Source organism: Eschrichtius robustus, chromosome 20, assembly GCF_028021215.1.
Source record: "Eschrichtius robustus isolate mEscRob2 chromosome 20, mEscRob2.pri, whole genome shotgun sequence".
Lineage (NCBI taxonomy): Eukaryota > Metazoa > Chordata > Mammalia > Artiodactyla > Eschrichtiidae > Eschrichtius > Eschrichtius robustus.
Window position 1 is genome coordinate 45,227,744 of NC_090843.1, and position 18,387 is coordinate 45,246,130.

At 41.1% G+C, this 18,387-nt stretch overlaps 2 protein-coding genes across 4 annotated transcripts in view; one reads left to right on the plus strand and one right to left on the minus strand.

Annotated features, from left to right (window-relative positions):
• The window catches only part of ACACA (acetyl-CoA carboxylase alpha), a 268,183-nt gene extending 264,446 nt beyond the window's left edge, over positions 1-3,737 (minus strand). Inside the window, exon 1 of the mRNA XM_068529919.1 lies at positions 3,478-3,737. Within this exon, the coding sequence (XP_068386020.1) occupies positions 3,478-3,515 (38 nt within the window). The 5' untranslated portion in view covers positions 3,516-3,737. The remainder of the gene's footprint in view (positions 1-3,477) is intronic.
• A 397-nt stretch (positions 3,738-4,134) lies between these two features.
• TADA2A (transcriptional adaptor 2A) overlaps positions 4,135-18,387 on the plus strand; it is a 46,065-nt gene continuing 31,812 nt past the window's right edge. Inside the window, exons 1-4 of one of the 3 annotated variants that reach the window (XM_068530943.1) lie at positions 4,135-4,186; positions 6,389-6,517; positions 14,409-14,515; positions 16,025-16,084. In XM_068530943.1, the coding sequence (XP_068387044.1) occupies positions 6,493-6,517; positions 14,409-14,515; positions 16,025-16,084 (192 nt within the window). In that variant the 5' untranslated portion in view covers positions 4,135-4,186; positions 6,389-6,492. Of the gene's footprint in view, positions 4,187-4,249; positions 4,269-4,887; positions 4,965-6,388; positions 6,518-14,408; positions 14,516-16,024; positions 16,085-18,387 lie in introns of those variants that run through there. The other 2 variants (XM_068530945.1, XM_068530944.1) reach the window with 2 other exon arrangements.

Below are 18,387 nucleotides of genomic sequence, written 5' to 3' on the forward strand. Positions count from 1 at the left end.
GCGGTGCGGCCAAAAAGAAAAAAGTCAGTAAGGTGAGGAAGAGGCAGAGGAGATGGGTAGCAAAGAGCTGGATTCATGAAAATTTGGCATAATGGCCATGGCATTATGAAAATCCTAATACTTGCTAACTTTTCACTTTGAATAGCCAGAGGGAGTTTATTAGTTACATTTGGACAGACCTGATTTTAATTCTGGCTGTACTACCTAGTAACTGAATGACTTAGGGCAAGTGGTTTTACCTCTCGGAGCCTCGTTTTTCCTTATCTGTAAAATGGGATGCAGTAAGGTCCTTTAGCAGAATTTTTCCCCCTCTTGTTCATCTCTGAGATGTTTAGGGCCCTCTTACTTATGCAGAAGCACTCCAGTCAAGCCACTGTGTGGAGAAATAGCTATATGTAGACCTTACATTTCTTTAAGTAGCTTAGCAAGAGTACTTCAACCCTTCCTCTGCAGACTGGTCATGGTTGAGGTTGATCAAGTTAAAAGAGCAATCTAGGAAACTCCTGGAAAGAAAAGAATTGATTTCCTATCTCCTTTGACTAGGGTGGCCACAAAAGGAGAAAGATATGGAGGGGGGGGGAGCGAATGGGGACAAGAGGATGGCAATGCTTCGGAATGCAAGAGACAGCAACAGAGGCTGAGGAGGCTGGAACCAGTCCTGAGCTGGGCCATGGTGGACCCTGGGCTTCTGTGAAAGTGCCTTAGTGTGTGAACTCAAGGGGCTGAGCCCTAAGAGCTGCAATCCTTGAGGCTCAGGCCTTTTGTGGCATGAAGCCCTCTCTACTGAGTGCATCACAGGAAACTCCTTGCCTTTAAGAGACCCTGTAATTGGCAAAGCAAAGGGCTCTGCTCCCAGACATAAATCTCTGGCTAATTTACATTGACTGGGGTTACCTTAGAGTTTAAAGGGGAGGAAGTTGAAACCTAGAAGGCATGGCTAGACTTTTAGACTTTTTGTTTTTATCTATTTGTATACCAAGGGGCTTCCCTGGTGGCGCAGTGGTTAAGAATCCACCTGCCAATGCAGGGGACATGGGTTCGATTCCCCGGTCCGGGAAGATCCCACATGTCACGGAGCAACTAAGCCCGTGCGCCACAACTACTGAGCCTGCGCTCTAGAGCCCGCGAGCCACAGCTACTGAGCCCATGTGCCACAATTACTGAAGCCCACATGCCTAGAGCCGTGCTCTGCAACAAGATAAGCCACTGCAATGAGAAGCCCGCACACCACAAGGAAGAGTAGCCTCCGCTCGCCGCAACTAGAGAAAGCCCGCGCTCAGCAACGAAGACCCAACGCAGCCAAAAATAAATAAATAAATTTTAAAAATAAATTAATTAAAAATTTTTTTTAAATGTAAAAATATTTGTATACCAAACTACAAAGAACCACTTCAGATACAGGAAAACTAAATATTAGACGAGGTAAAGTTTATAAAGTCTTTCAGTACTCAGGACATAGTAAGTAACTAGAAATGGCAGATAGTCATTTCCACTGGGAGGAAGGCTCAGAAACTGCACTTCTGGTTCTAACCACAGCAGCTAAGCAGCTGAAGGGGAGCCTGTGGGGATATCTGGACACACTCAATGGCAACCACATTATAGAGCCTGGACATCTTCTCTTTTCCTTGCCTGAGTGACTTCATCCATACCTTTGCCTTTACCTGCTCATTTTGCAAATATCTGTCCAGGATGCACTTCTGGGCACTGAGGTTACAAAGAAAACACACATCCAAAGAAACAATTCTAATATGGTTATAACATTTTAGCCCTGACCTCTCCTCTCCTCTGAGCTCTAAATTCATTTATGTCATTTCCACTCAGATTGCAAAACAGGTATCTGAGACAGACCTTTAATTTCTCCTCCAGATTTGCCTGATGCCACCACATTGCTGAAGGCAAAAACCCAGAAAAGCACTGCCTAATCACTGTTACCCTTACCCTCACGGTGCATTTTCATTTCTCCACATCTTTCTTAAGCACTAAATTGGGGCTTAGAATTCTAATGAGGGCCTAACATCAATTGAAGAGGAAGGGTAATTTCCAGGTGCTTGAATGCTGTGTTTTTAATGAAGAGATCCCAGTATTATGTGGGACTGTTTTTCCACAACAGTACAACACTGATAACTCATATTCAGTTTGTTGACAATCGTGACGTCCAGATCTGGATATATGCCCTAGCCAGACTCAAAAACTTTCAGTTTAGATGAGAAAGACATGAAGATAAGTCCTAAAGGTTTGACCCCATTTTCTGTTTGTGGAGGTGAAGGTATTGTACAGGTGTAGCTGAAACATCAATGTTCATAAACTACCTGTTGAACAACTGCTGGACGATTAATGATTTAGAGGGCAATTTTTATGTTTCTACTATTTATTCTCCACACAACTGCCAGAGTGATCCTTTTAAAACAAATCTGATTATTCCTTTGCTCTCAACCCTTCCATGGTATTCTATCACATTCTAATAATATCTAAAGTCCCACATGGCTTACCAGACACACAATCTGGCTTCTGCCTGTTACCCAACTTATTGCTTTAATTTGCTGTGCTACAGCCTCACTGCTCTCCTTGCTTCTTCTCCAACATGCCAAGCAGTCGGGCTATTTTAATTGCCATTTCTTTTCTCCTGGAATAGTTTCTCTCTAGAAATCCACACAGCTGCCTCCCTCATTTAATGATTAGATTTCTGCTTACAATTAAGAGGACATCCTTGTCTACCCCATCTAATAAAGCATCCCCTTTCTCCTAATTTTTTTTAAAACTTGCCACATTACTGGGCATTAGCTATTATTTAGTAATATATTATGTGTATTGCTTAATGTCAATCTGCCCCCTTATTATGAGACAGAAACTTTGTTTTATTCACAGCTGAATTCCCAGCACCTAGAACACTCTTCTCATCAAATATTTGATAAATGAACAGATTTTCAGAATACATCAAATGTAAAACTCCTCTAAATTTATTGACATGAAGCATAGAAAAATATCTAGAAGAATGTATAGCAAAATGTTAATTATCATGGTGGGAGCTGGTTTTCACATTATTTTTGCTCATGCAAATATGCTGACTTTTTTTTTTTTTTTAGTATGAACTTGTATGACTCAGATACTAAAAAATGAGTAAAGAGGCCACACATGCATAAAGTGTAAATGAATTCTATAAGAGGTTGGGCAAATTTATGAAAGAAAGACTTCTAAATAGATGTATTAGCATGATGGTTAAGCTAAACTACTGTTTGAATCCCCTTCCCCAACACGGTCTAGCAGTGTGATCCCAAGTTGTTCACAAGGCAGAGTCTAAAGGTTTTCACCTGGAAAATGGGGACGATAATAATTAGTGTCTACCCCATAAGGTTGTTTTTGAAGATGAAACGGGACCATGTATGTAACCTCCTTTGTACAATGCCTGGCATGCAGAAAATACTCGACAAATGGCAGCTATTATAATAATTAGTAGTAACAAGAGATGTTGGGACATACCTAGCCCTCAAGATTGACATCAGAGTGGACCACCACATCCTCTCATCATTGCGCCTCAATCTGGGCCCCTGAAGCCCAAAGAGGGGATGGTTCTCTCCAAAGAAGGTAATTTCGACGTTCCAGAAGCATCTGAATCAAACGTACCCTGTGAACCCTTAAACCATTCAGGCAGCCTGGTTAATCCATGAGCAGCACTGCAGGACCCGGCTTCGAGAGGCGACCACCGCTCGCCGTCCTTGCGCCCAGTCCCTTAGCCTCGATTTTGTTCGAGGCTGCAACAGAGGTGAGGGGTGGGAATGTTAGAAAACACAAAGGCGGGGCAGTACCGGCCCGCTCCAGCTCACCGCACTCTGGAGCGGTTCAAACGGCACCACGAACCGGCAAGCCTGCGGCAACCAGCAACGCGCCCCCAGGGAAAAATGATTACTGGTCCGACTCAAAACTCAGACAAGCTGCTCAAAGGCCCAACCTCCAAGACCTCCGCCAGAAGCCTGACGCTAGAGCGCGGCTATGGCCGGGTCGGGGACCGAGGGAGGGGCGGCCGTGGATGCGCGGCGCGCGACGAGGCTGCGACGGCCGGGGCGGGGACTGGGCGGAGGCGGCGAGCGCGCGGCCCGCTCTCGCCTGCGCCGCGCGGGAGCGAGCACGCAAACCTAGGGCGCGCGCGCAGCTGGCGTTTCCTCGGCGCGGAGGAGGGGAACGAAATAAGGTGAGGCACGAGGCGCTGCAGGGCGGGCGGCGGCGGGGCGCGAGCCCCTGTCTCGGGACAAGGGCGAGGCGGGGATCGTGAGGTGCAGCGGGGTTGGGGGCGGACTGCGGGCGTCGGCGGCGAGGAGGGCGAGTGGGGCGAGGGGGCTGGCGGGCGCGAGGCGCGGGCCACGCCGCGCAGTGGGGGAGGGCGGCGTGGGGCGGGCCTGAGCCCTGGGGCCCCGCCCCTTCGCGGTCTGACGCGCCCCGCCCCCTGGGCGGCCCCGCTGGGTCCCAGCCTGGGTATTCCTGTCTCTGCTGCAGGGGAACGCGAAATCCCGCTCTTAGCAGACCCTGGTTGACGTTACCCCTTGTTTTCAAGTAGGCCTTCCAAGTAGATATTTCGGGTCTGTTTTAGAGGTGAGGTGGTCTGAGGCTCCAGTAGAATGACTTGCCCGAGATCACACGGTTAATAAGAAACGAAGTGAGGCTTCGAATCTTGTCCGCAAAACTCCCAAGCGTGTGCCTGTCCTCTGCACCACATCGAATGCTCTTCACGTTCCTTCCCTCCTCCTCCCAGTAACTTCTTGGAATTTGGCAGATGTTAATGTGGAACTAGCATCCATCCTTTCATGGATGTTAGCGTCAGAAATGTCTCTTGTGTGAAGAAAGAGGAAAAAAGAAGATTCCGCTTATTGCAATATTGCGCTTACAACGTGGAGTGTTTATGAGACTGTATACATCCTTTACTTGACCATCTCTACTAACCTCTGTTGAAGTGACGCTGCTGTTCACTAACTGTAAGACATTGTGCAAGTGACAGTCTTTCAGAGATTCCTTTCCCTTCTTGAAAAAGCAGCATGCCTCAGAAGGTTGTAAGGATTCAGAGACAATCCACATACAGTGATACCACAGTACCTGGCATATGAGAAATATTCAGTAAATGGCCATTATTTCATTATTGAGTGCATAATACCCCTTACTAAGCACTCTTTTCTTCAAACTCATTTTCCTGGGACCAGAGCAGAGGGATAACCACTCAAGTTCATCCTGGAAAAGACAAGTTCATTGACAGTTTTATGTGGGTGTCCCATACAGTTAATGATGAATTATTCCCCAAGCGAAAACTATCAGGTGAAAGAAGTCACTGCAGGAGAACTAAAGATGAACTAACCTTTTTGTAGAATTAACAATGGTCCACTACATTTGTGTTTATTGAGTTCTTTCTTCTTAGCACTGTGCTTGGTACTTTAAGACATACAAATTTGTATTTGATGTAGTCCCTGCTTTCATTTAGTCTAGAAATGGGGAAAATACGCATTCAGAAGTGATTCTCACAAAGTGGAATGTGAAAAATGCCCAAAAAAGAGATAGATAAAAAGATATGGGAAAAAAAAAAAAAAGATATGGGAGTATAGAGGGAGGAGGGATGTTTTCATGGCTTAGTGTGAAATATGAGTTCATTTGTGTCTTCAAAAAGATAACTTTGTATATAGTACATACCTATTAAATAGCTGTTCAAAGAATAAATTAGTGAACAAAATGTACGTTGTAATAGATAGGATTCCTTAGTTTTCTAGTAATAGACGTTCATTCAGATTAAAGTATTACTGGAAAGATAGAGAAATGAGAAAAAACAAACAAACAAACCTAAACCATTGGGCTACCCTTGGGGATGAGGATCTCAAGAGCCAGATCTCTCGGACCAGATTCTTTGGCTAGTGAATGAGCTCTAATCTGCCCTCTGTCCTTGGATACCTTACTCAAGATTCAGCTGTCGGTAAGAACAGATCTGGTTGCTTTAGCTGCTGTGGGGCTGGGGGATGGAATATTGGGATTCGCAACCCCACGAAAGCCATATGAAATGTGGGAGAGTCAGTTTCCCAAAGGAAAGGGGGCTAAGGAGAAAAGTGAGCCCGGGCAGAGAAAATCAGTCGTTGTTTATTAGAGATATGTAGCCTTTGTAGAGGACTTACTATGGGCCAGGCACTATGGTACATTATCTGTGTGGATTTTGATATTTAATCTTCGACAACTCTAGAAGGTAGATATGATTGTATCATATCCATTTTACAGAAAAGGGAACGAGCTTGTAGAGATAAACTAATTTGCTTAGCCTTACAAAGCTAGGATGTGGTACAGTTGAGTAAGTTGCATTATGTTCTCTTTATCTTGTCCCTTTAAAGTATTTCCTCATCCACGTGCCACTTTTGTTTGTTTATAGGGGGGGGTCGTCAGCTTTGGTGTCTGTGTTGGCCAGTTCTGAAATCTCCTTGAAGGAGCCCTACATTGAGGAAGATCAAAGCAGCAGTCTTTGCCAACTGGGGAATGGACCGTTTGAGTTCCTTTAGCAGTAAGTACCATGGGAACAAGTCCCAGGTGAATATTAATAGCAAACTGAAGTGGAAATTGATCAAAGAAGAAAAATAAACACTTTGAAGATGAAGCCATGTGAATCTGATCCGAAAGGAATGAGTATCAAATCAAAATAAAATCAACCACTACTACTGAACACATGATAGAAAACTGAACACATGACCACAAACACATGACACTCAAGGTCTTATAAGAAAATTAAGCGCAGGTGGACCGTGCATAATATGATTAACCCGTAGTTCGACTTAAAAAAGCAGTTGAATTTCTCTTTAGAATCAGTAACATATTTCAGGTGCCTTGGTAAGAAGTAATGTCAGTGGTAGAATAAAGGAAAGGCTCCTGCCCCTGCTTTTTTGGCACTTGTATTCTAAGAGTAAATTATAGTACAGTAATGGTGCAGAGATTTATGGCGTACATGTGAAGTAAATCCAGGCAGCCACAACTATGGAGGAAAAAATACACTTTTTCTTTTCTTCTGAAGATAAGAGATGTGGCAGAAATAGAAATCCATTGTTAGATGTTAGTAGTGTCCCAATGAGAAGAATCAGAAAGTCACTTTTGGGGTGTGTCCTCCTCAGCAGTTTCTTTCTTTCTTCCTCCCTCCCTCCCTTCCCTCCTTCCATTTACTTATATTGCTTTTGGCTGCGCCAGGTCTTAGTTGCAGCACGCGGGACCTTTTAGTTGTGGGACGCAGACTCTTAGTTGTGGCATGCATGCGGACCAGGGATTGAACCCGGGCCCCCTGCATTGGGAGCGCCGAGTCTTACCCACTGGACCACCAGGGAAGTCCCTCAGCAGTTTCTTAAAGGGGCTCTAATTTACTCTCTCATCAGACTCCCTATATATATTTAGGACAGAATGGAGTCTTCCAATACATCTAGTTCAGATCTTTCATTTTTCACACAGAGAAAGAGCTTAAATGAATTGTCCCCATGCTGGGAGTATAAACTGAAACCACTCTCTTCCCCTTTTCAAAATAATTAAAAATTTAAAAAAAAATTTTTTTTTTAATATTTTTTTATTTTTTAATTTTTTTAATGCTATTCTTGTCTGCTTACATTCTTTTTTTTAATGTATGTATGTATGTATGGCTGTGTTGGGTCTTCGTTTCTGTGCGAGGGCTTTCTCTAGTTGCGGCAAGCAGGGGCCACTCTTCATCGCGGTGCGCGGGCCTCTCACTATCGCGGCCTCTCTTGTTGGCGGAGCACAGGCTCCAGACGCGCAGGCTCAGCAATTGTGGCTCACGGGCCGAGTTGCTCCGCGGCATGTGGGATCCTCCCAGACCAGGGCTCGAACCCGCGTCCCCTGCATTGGCAGGCAGATTCCCAACCACTGCGCCACCAGGGAAGCCCATTTTTTTAATATTTTTAAGCTAAACTTAAAAAATTTTATTTGGAAATAATTTCAAACTTACAGGAAAGTTGGAAGAATAAGAATAGTACAAAGAATATCCATACACCTTTTGTAAACCTTTTACTCTATTTGCATAGTTCTCTATCTATAAATATACATATTTATTTACATATATATGTATTTATAAGTAGATATACATACCCCATATTTTTTTTTCAGAATCATTTGAGGCTTAGGGACATACATCATGGCCCCTAAGTACTTTAGTGTTTATTTCCTGAGACTAGGGCTATTCTCTTCTAACTTCAGTACATTCTAGCCTCAGTAGAGTTGCCAACTTTAGTAAGTATAACACTGATAAAATACTTTTATCTAACCTGCCGTCTGTATTCCAGTTTTGTCAGCTGACTCAATAATGTCCTTGATGATGTGTTTTTTCTTTCCCATACAGGATACAGTCAAGGGTCAGGTCTTGCATTAAGTTGCTGTGTCTCTTTAGCCTCCTTTAAACTGAAACATGTCCACAGCCTTTGTCTTTAGTGATTGACACTTTTGAAGAATACAGCCCCTTCCTCCCCTTTTTAAAACTAGAGGTGTCTCATTTGGGTTTGTCTGGTCTTGCTCTGTTCCTCATTAGCGATGTTAATTTTGAAAACCCAGTCAAGGTGTGTGTTTGAGTGCTTCACTGTTTAATGTCTATTTTTTCTCTTGCATCTAATAAGCAACCCATAAGGAGACACTTTCAGGCCATAAAATATCCTGTTCCTCATCAGAATTTCTCCCTAGTTAGCATCCATTGATGATTTTTGCCTGATCCAGTCTTTACTACGATGGTCGCAAAATGATTTTTTCCCCCGCATCCAGCACTCTCTCCATATTTACTAGTTAGCACTTAGCATTCTACTATAATCAAGAGACCTCCTGTTTCACTTATTTATTATAAGTATGCGTGCATGAATTCCTTTATTTTCAATGGTTTATAATTCATTATCATACTTACTTTGGTTCTCAGATTGTCCTAATTTGACCACTGTGAGCCCCTTCAAGCTGGCTCTTGCAACCTTGTGACATGCCCCTCCCCACACCCACATCGCTTTTTTGAGCATCTCCTTACTTTCTGGCATGGCTACATGTTCGAGGTGCATCTTCTACCTCCCATGCCCCAGCCCTAGAATCAGCCACTTCTCTGAGGAGCCCTTGGTCCTTTTAGAAAGGAATGACAGTAGAGACCAAGATATGGCCATTGCTTATTGCTACTAGAGTATCTTGGCATCTGGGCCTTTTTGGCCCACAGCGCTGGAAAATACATGGTAGGTATACGGTACGTACATATATACCAGTATATGTACATAGTCGCATATACATGCATATACCCATAGATGCACTTTCTTAGAAATCGTGAGTTCACACTGCTAACCTCCAGTTCACCTTCCTAGGCTGTTTTCTTGTCCCCCCACCACCACCACATTCCTTGTTTGTGTGTCCTTTCCTCAGTGAAAACCCTGGCTCCCAGCATTAGCACGATTATTCATTTGCTCAGTCTTTTAATACATCCAGAATTATTTCAGAATTGCTCTGTGCATACCACTACATAACACAGACCCACTTCAACAAGTTCAGGATTTGTTTGCAATTCTCTGCATCACCCAAGACTGAAGGTCTGTTGTTAAATGTTCATAAGTTACTTGGATTGGTTCTTTTTTTCCCCTTCCTCATTGTGGCTATGGTATTCCTTTGAAATACTTTTGGGTTCATCTGTTCGTTCTGCTTTCAGTTTTCCCTTCCCATATTTAGTGGTTTAATTTTCTAATTTGTAGAACATATGTATGCTTCCAAAAGTCAAAGCTACGCAAAAAGGTATATTTGGAGAATTGTTGCTCCTTCCTAGGTCTCTTCCACTCCGTTCCATTCCCCCTCCTCCAACCCTTCGTAGGTGTCCAACTTCATTGTTTTCTAGTTTATCTGTCCTTTATTTCTTTTTGCAAAGACAAACAGACGTGTATATGTTTTTGCTTTTGTTTTCCCTAATTTTTTCCTGAAAAGGTAGCATACTATGTATGCTCTTTTGCACCTTGTTTTTTTCACTTAATAGTATCTCCTGGAAATACGATGCTACTTTATAGAGATTGTTTATTTTTTATAGTTGCATAGTACTCCATTATGTGAATGTACCATAGTTTGTTCAACTACTGTCCAGTGCTTGGACATCAAAGTAGTATTTTGCAGTTATAAACAATGTTCTAATGCATAACCTTATATTGTTGGAGGTGTATATTCAGGGTAAATTCCTAGAAGTGGGATTTCTAGGTCCAAAGATAAATGGATGCATTTATTTAGAAACTGCTAAATTCCCTTCTATAGAAGTTGTGCCATTTTGCATTCCCATCAGCAATATATGAGGATGCCTATTTCCCCACAGTCTTCTTAAGAAAGTATATTATCAAGCTTTTGAAGTTTTGCCAATCTGATGGGTAAGAACTTATATCTCAGTGTAGATTTCTCTTATTATGAGTGAAGTTGAATGTCTTTTCATGTTTAAGGTCCATTTTATCTCTCTCTTTTTTTCCTAATTATCTCTTCGTGACTTTCATGATAGGATTTTTGGTCTTTTTTTTTCCTCTCAATTTTTAAAACTTCTTTCTATATTAAAGATGTTAGCCCTTTATCTGTGACATGTTTACAAGTATTTTCTTCTAGTTTATTTGCTTTTTAATTTTGCTTATGGTGTTTTTTGCCAAAAAAGAGCTTTTTGTTTGTTTTGTTTAGTCAAATTTATTACTCTTTTATTGCCTCTAAAGTTTGAATGATGGTAAAAAGTCTTTCCCTCCTAGGTTACAGAAAAGTTCTGGAATCCTTTGTGAAGGACAGTTTCGCTCTGTGTGTCAGAAACCCTCTGTACACTCAACAGTTCTAGTTCTAGGAAAATAGAAATCCTGAGGAACAAAATGTGAACTGTTATGTGTACAGGAACGTTGATCTCAGCATTTGTTATAATAGTGAAAAATTGGAAACAACTTAAATATCCACCAATAGGAAACTGGTTAGATTAGTGGTTCTCAATCTTATGAGACCCACTGATTTCTTTTTATAATGTTTGTAAAGCCCCTTTTACTATTTGGAAATGAAATGCATAGATAATATAACATATCTATGCCCATGATTTCAAAGAAATAAAAATAATGCCCTAGGACTTCCCTGGTGGCACAGTGGTTAAGAAATCTGCCTGCGAATGCAGGAGACACGGGTTCAATCCCTGGTCCGGGAAGATCTCACATGCCACGGAGCAACTAAGCCCATGCGCCACAACTACTGAGCCTGTGCTGTAAGCCCGCTAGCCACAACCACTGAAGCCCGAGCGCCTAGAGCCTGTGCTCCGCAACAAGAGAAGCCATCTCAGTGAGAAGCCCGCGCACCACAACGAAGAGTAGCCCCCACTCGCCGCAACGAGATAAAGCCCGTGCACAGCAACGAAGACCCAACACAGCCAAAAATAAATAAATAAATTAATTAATTAATTGAAAAAAATAATAATGCCCTCACTATACTATAGAAGATAAATAAAAGAGAAGTAATTTGTAATAAAGAATGTAATTTATAATAATATGTATCAATATGTTTAGGCATTACAGTGGAAAACATAATGCCTTTAGTCAGATGCTTGTACCCATAAGTCAAATCACTGAGCATATTACAACTACAGATGCACAGTGATTCACGTGTGTTGTATTGGTGACTCAAATACCACAAGCTTGAATAACTCTTAGTAAAGTTCTGAACAAAACAAGGTAAAATCTCCTCTTGACGTAATGCAGTTTCCTTCCTGGAAAATTCAATACATATTAAAACTGTCAAAAACATTTTGTTTTCTTTAGTATGGAATTATGTTCCAGGTCATGTAATTATGAGCAAGTTTTCACCTACTTGAACGTCTGGTGGGACATTTGAAAGTTGTGCAGGAGACTGGCCAATTCTTTGTTGTGTAGGAATATCTTGAGTGTTGAAGGATATCTAGCACCCCTGATCCCAGCCTGCTAAGTGCCAGTAGTGCTCCCTAGTCATTGTGGCAACAAAAAAGCATCTCCTCAGATTTCCATAATGCCTTCCTAAGAGGCAGTTGAAAACCATTAGGTTCGATTAAATAGATATAATGGACTATTATTCATCCATTAAAAAGAGTGAGGAAGATCTATGTGTACCATCATGAAAGATGTTGACAATATATTATCAAGTGAAAAAACAGACTATAAAATGTGTGGTATCCCACTTTTGTTAAAATATACACACATGTACGTAGAAGAAGGGCTGGAAATCAGAATGTTAATAGAGGATGACTTATACTTTATACTTTTTATTGTCTAAAATTTTTGAAACTATAAATTGGATTTTTACAAAATATATCTTTTTTTTAACATCTTTATTGGAGTATAATTGCTTTACAGTGGTGTGTTAGTTTCTGCTTTATAACAAAGTGAATCAGCTATACATACACATATATCCCCTTATCTCCTCCTTCTTGTGTCTCCCTCCCATCCTCCATATCCCACCCCTCTAGGTGGTCACAAAGCACCAAGCTGATCTCCCTGTGCTAAGCAGCTGCTTCCCAGTAGCTAGCTATTTTACATTTGGTAGTGTATATATGTCCATATTACTCTCTCACTTCGTCCCACCTTACCCTTTCCCCTCCCTGTGTCCTCAAGTCCATCCTCTACGTCTGCGTCTTTATTCCTGTCCTGCCCCTAGGTTCTTCAGAACCTTTTTTTTTTTTTTTTTAGATTCTATATGTGTTAGCATACGGTATTTTTCCCTTTCTGACTTAGTTCACTCTGTATGACAGACTCTAGGTCCATCCACCTCACTACAGATAACTCACTTTCGTTTCTTTTTATGGCTGAGTAATATTCCATTGTATATATGTGCCACATCTTCTTTATCCATTCATCTGTCGATGGACACTTAGGTTGCTTCCATGCCCTGGCTATTGTAAACAGAGCTGCAATGAACATTGTGGTACATGACTCTTTTTGAATTATGGTTTTCTCAGGGTATATGCCCAGTAGTGGGATTGCTGGGTCGTATGATAGTTCTAATTTTAGTTTTTTAAGGAACCTCCATAGTGTTCCCCATAGTGGCTGTATCAATTTACATTCTCACCAACAGTGCAGGGGGGTTCCCTTTTCTACACACCCTATCCAGCATTTATTGTTTGTAGATTTTTTGATGATGGCCATTCTGACTGGTGTGAGGTGATACCTCATTGTAGTTTTGATTTGCATTTCTCTAAAAAACAATTACTTCTTGACATGAGGGTTTAAAAACTCTGTAGGTCAGTCATTGGCCAATTTTTTGTTGTTATTGTTGTTGAAGAAAGTTTGAGGAAAGAAAAGCAAGCTCACATCATTAAAAGAAAAGGATGTGAGGAAGAAGGTAATTTGGTAAAAATTGACATTTAATATGAAATAATTTTTGTTCTTCCATGTCAAAATTTTAAATGGGAGAAGTGGGGTAGTTGCTGTTCCACATGTTTATTTTGAAGCTACTGCCAGAGAGATTACCTTTCTTTCCTCTGTCATTTTTTTTCTCCAGGTCTTCATTTAGAAGCAAAAGAAAAGAACAATAATCACCACTTACAGGAGGGAAAGGTGCCTTGAAGAGTGTTTCTTGGACTTTAGGAAGGAAAATGCTATTGCAGAATGTGAGAAATTCTGCCCCAGGCCAAACAGATTAAATCCCTTCTCTACCTTCAGAGCCTGTTTTCTTAGACTTCTGTTGATCACAGAGAACAGCGCTGCTAGGTTGCCCTGACTCAAGAGTGGCAGAGTTTGGGGCAGCTAGGGACACACATATCTGCATTTTTATGACTTTAGAGAGTTTGGATTGTACTCCTTGCCTTAATATTGCAGAGACAGTACTGTCATTGGAACTGGAGGAAGGTCTGCTCTGTTCTCTGCTTACTGTGGGAGAAAGGGAGGGAGCTGTCCTGGGTTTAACTCCCAACCCAAATATAAAGTAGTACATCCCAAGACATGTTTAAAGGGTTTTTCTTTACCAACTTTTTATTATGAAAAATTTCCAACTTATAGAAAGTTGAAAGAACAGTACGGCAATTATTGCCCATTACCCAGACCCAGCAGTTATTAACGTTTTGTCAGATTGGCTTTATCTATAACTATATATGTGTTATGTAGCTATGTGACATTATTTTCCCCTGGGAAAATAAATTGTGGGCATTATGAAACTTCCAGTTAAAACTTGTGTTTGTAAATTTCTCTGCAGGGGCAATATCTACTTAAATACTATTTAAAATAATAGATATACTGTAGGTAGGAACAAAGCTGCCCTGAAATAAAAAGGAACATAATTGTTGTTTTTTCTTATTTGGAATGAGCTCATCTTGTCTCCATGAACTTTTCAGCACAGCTTACTACCTTGTGTAATCCTTTGCAGATTTTCACCTTCTCGCGTTTAAGATAATCATAAGGTGTTTTGAAGCTAGTATATTTTTCTTTTTGTTATAGATGATCCCTCTGATAAGCCACCTTGCCGAGGCTGCTCCTCCTACCTCATGGAGCCTTATATCAAGTGTGCTGAATGTGGGCCACCTCCTTTTTTCCTGTGCTTACAGGTAACTCTTTAAGGGGAGGCTTGCCTAGTTTTATGGATATAGTAAATTCAGAGATGCCTATCAATTGCTCAGAAGGACCATACCTTATTAAGTCTATTTTTTCCAGTCAATATTCAATTACACATTTTACCAGTGAAAAATTGGGGAACAGAGCAGGATGGATGAGATAGACTGTTGAATATTCCACTTCCCTGTATCAACCTAATGCTGTTTTTACCAGTAAATTTCAAGTATTGGGACTACAGGATATAGAATTGGAGGATTATTCCTTTTGATAGCACCTATGACACTGTTTTTTGTCTTACTGAAGAGTGATGTTTGGGCAGGTGACAAACCAGGGAACAAACTATTTCGTCGATGATGGTAGCAGTAGCAATACTAATGATAAGTGCTGGGCTTCTCTGGTGGCGCAGTGGTTAAGAATCCGCCTGCCAATGCAGGGAACATGGGTTTGGGCCCTGGTTCTGGAAGATCCCACATGCCACAGAGCAACTAAGCCCGTGCGCCACAACTACTGGGCCTGCGCTCTAGAGCCCGCTAGCCACAACTGGTGAGCCCGTGTGCCACAACTACTGAAGCCCATGCACCTAGAGCCCGTGCTCTGCAACAAGAGAAGCCACCTCAATGAGAAGCCCGCGCACCGCAAGGAAGAGTAGCCCCCACTCACCGCAACTAGAGAAAGCCCGCGCACAGCAACAAAGACCCAACGCAGCCAAAAATAAATAAATTTTTTAAAAATTGTTTAAGGGCTTCCCTGGTGGCGCAGTGGTTAAGAATCCACCTGCTAATGCAGGGGACATGGTTTCGAGCCCTGGTCTGGGAAGATCCCACATAAAAAAAAAAAAAAAAAAAAAAATTGTTTAAAAAAAATACTAATGATAAGTGCTTACTCTGTGCCAGGCACTATCTTGAGTACTTTGCATGAATTAACCTTTAAATCATAACTGCAACCCTAGGAAGTAACTATGATTAGTATCCCTATATCATAAAGGAAACTCAGGCAAAGAGAGGTTAAATAATTGGCTCAGGGTCACACAGCAAATACCATATTTTATCACATCCAAGATGCTATTGATTAAAAGAAACATCCCAATTTCAGAAATGTTAAAGTGTAAAAATGGCTGATGGAAGTTGTAATATACTTTTTATTATAAGATGAATCCACATTTCAGTGTTTTAAAATATGAAATAATACATGTCTTAGAATTGCTGAAATAAGCTAAGAGCCAGGATTCAAATTTAGGCAGTCTGCTTCCAGGGCTTATGCTTTTATAAAAGGAGGAGTTGTCCTAGGAAAAAGTCTTTTTTTCAGATCATTGTTTTTCTCTATGAGGGCCATTGAAAGGCTGCGATCATGAACTTAACCTTCCTCTTGTGGCTGCAGACAAGACTAAATGAGTTCTTAAAAACTCATCACAAGAGTAAAATACCCACAAGCCATCTTCTATCCTTTAAGAAAGCATTTCAAAACATAGCTTTTTGGTAACTTAATTTTCCTTTCTTTTGCAGTGTTTCACTCGAGGATTTGAGTACAAGAAACATCAAAGTGATCATACTTACGAAATAATGGTAATGATGAAGTTGTAGGAATTTCCCTTCATTTTCAACTATTATACTGGGAATTAGTCTTTTTTTTCTTCATCTGCAAATATCTCACTTTTCTTTCGCCCACTTCTGGATTAGGTAATCGTTGCGCAATAAGCTTTTTAGGATTTTATGGATCTTCTAAGGCATTTAAGTGCAAAAAATCATTTTATATACTCAGATTTTTGGTTTAAATTAGAAGGAATTTAAAGGAAGTGCTTTTTGAGATTTACTAATATAAGGATCAGAGGTTTGTGGTTTTCTAAGTTCATTGATAAACATGTAGTAAATGTGTTGTCGCTGTGTTTGGCTAATGGTATTTTTATGTGGTTTGTGTGGGCAGTGGTGATATTTATATCTGGCACTCCACCTCCCCAGCCTTGGGGAAATTAGTTACCCTCGGAGAGTTAAGTTGTAAAATGGATGTAGGGTGAATAACATAGTAATATACAAAATCACTTTGAAGAGGTAGACTGACTTTTAGGCCAGAATAAGACTTGGCTGTAATTTGATGTTTGCCACCTCTAAAGAAGAAATGAGAGGCAGATGTTGGTAGTGTCCTTCCAATATCTGGCCAGAGGAACGGGCACTTTAATAAGCCAAAGTGAATATCTGGTATGCTTGACAGGTGTATGTACAGTACCTTTGTCAGTTATCAGAGCCTAACTCCTAGTTCACCAAGTAGTTTTCTTACATTTGGCCTCCCATGTTGTTTTTCTTACAGGAAGGAATGCTGGTTGGGCATCTACTTGACAGTAATTTCACATCATGGGTTAATCCATTGATACATGTGTTAGTTTTCTCTTGCTGCCGTAACAACTTAACCAAAAATGAAGGAGCTTAAGACAACACAAGTTTATCATCTCACAATTCTGTTGGTCAGAAGACCATTAAGCTCAGTGGTTTGCTCCAGATTCTGTAAGGCTGAAATGAAAGTGTTGACCTGTCTGGGTTTTTATCTGGAGACCCTGCGGGAGAATCCACTTCCAGTCTACTTCCATTCTCATTCAAGTTGTTGACAGAATTCACTGCCGGGAGGTTGTAGGACTGATGCTACTGTTTCCTTATTACTTGTTGGCCAGGGCTTACTCTTAGTCTCTAGAGGTTCCTGGCCCCCATTCTCAACATTCAAAGCCAGCAATGGCAGGGAGTCCTTGAGGGTTACTGATGAAATGCTTGGCGTCTCTCTGACCTCTCCTGGTTCATCTCTCCTGTGCTGAATCTCTCTGACTCTTCTGCCTCTCTCTTCTACTTTTAAGGGCTGTGTGATTATATTGGGCCCACCAGCATAATCTCCTTATTTTACAGTCAGTTGATTAGTACCTTAATCCCATTAGCATAGTCCCTTTACAGTAATATCTAGTTAGTGTTTGACTGAATAATCAGGGGACAGGAATCTTGGGGGCACTGGGGGACATCTTTGGAATTCTGTCTACCGCAACGCTGTAGTATATCTACTTCAGTCTCTTAAAAGTTTAGAAAGGGTAACTCAGCATCTCCAGGTCTGATTATTTATGAAGTCTTATTTCAGTGAGTTTCTGGGCCTGTAATGCTGAGAGTCAGATCCTGGTCCATAATGAATTAGTCAAAGAAATGCTCCTTAGTAAGAGTTCTTCACAGCCAGCTGTCTAGCCTTCCCCTGCCTCTTTCTAAACACCCTCAGTCTTCTAAGTAGTTTCTTCACTAATTATAAGATTTGAAATACATTTTTTAATATCAGACTTTGTTTTTTAGAGCAGTTACAGGTTCACAGCAAAACTGAGTGGAAAGTACAGAAATTTCTCTGCCCCTGCAAATGCATAGCCTCCCCCATTATCAACATCCCCCACCAGAATTGTACATACGTTATCATTGACGAACCTACATTGACACCTCGTTATCACCCAAAGTCCATAGTTTACATTAGGGTTCACTCTTGGTGATATACATTCTATGGGTTTGTAGAAATATATAATGACGTGTACCCACCATTATAGTATCATACAGAGTAGTTTCATGGTCCTAAAAATCTTCTGTGTTCTGCCTGTTCATCCGTCCCTCCCCCCGGCTCTGGTAACTACTGATCTTCTTACAATCTCCATGGTTTTGCCTTGTCCAAAATGTCATATAGTTGGAATCATACAACGTGTAGCCTTTTCAGATTGGCTTCTTTCACGAAGTAATATGTATTTATGTTTCTTCCATGTCTTTTCATGGCTTAATAGGTCATTTCTTTTTTAACACTGAATAATATTCTGTTGTCTGGATGTACCACAGTTTATTTATTCATCCACCTACTGAAGGACATC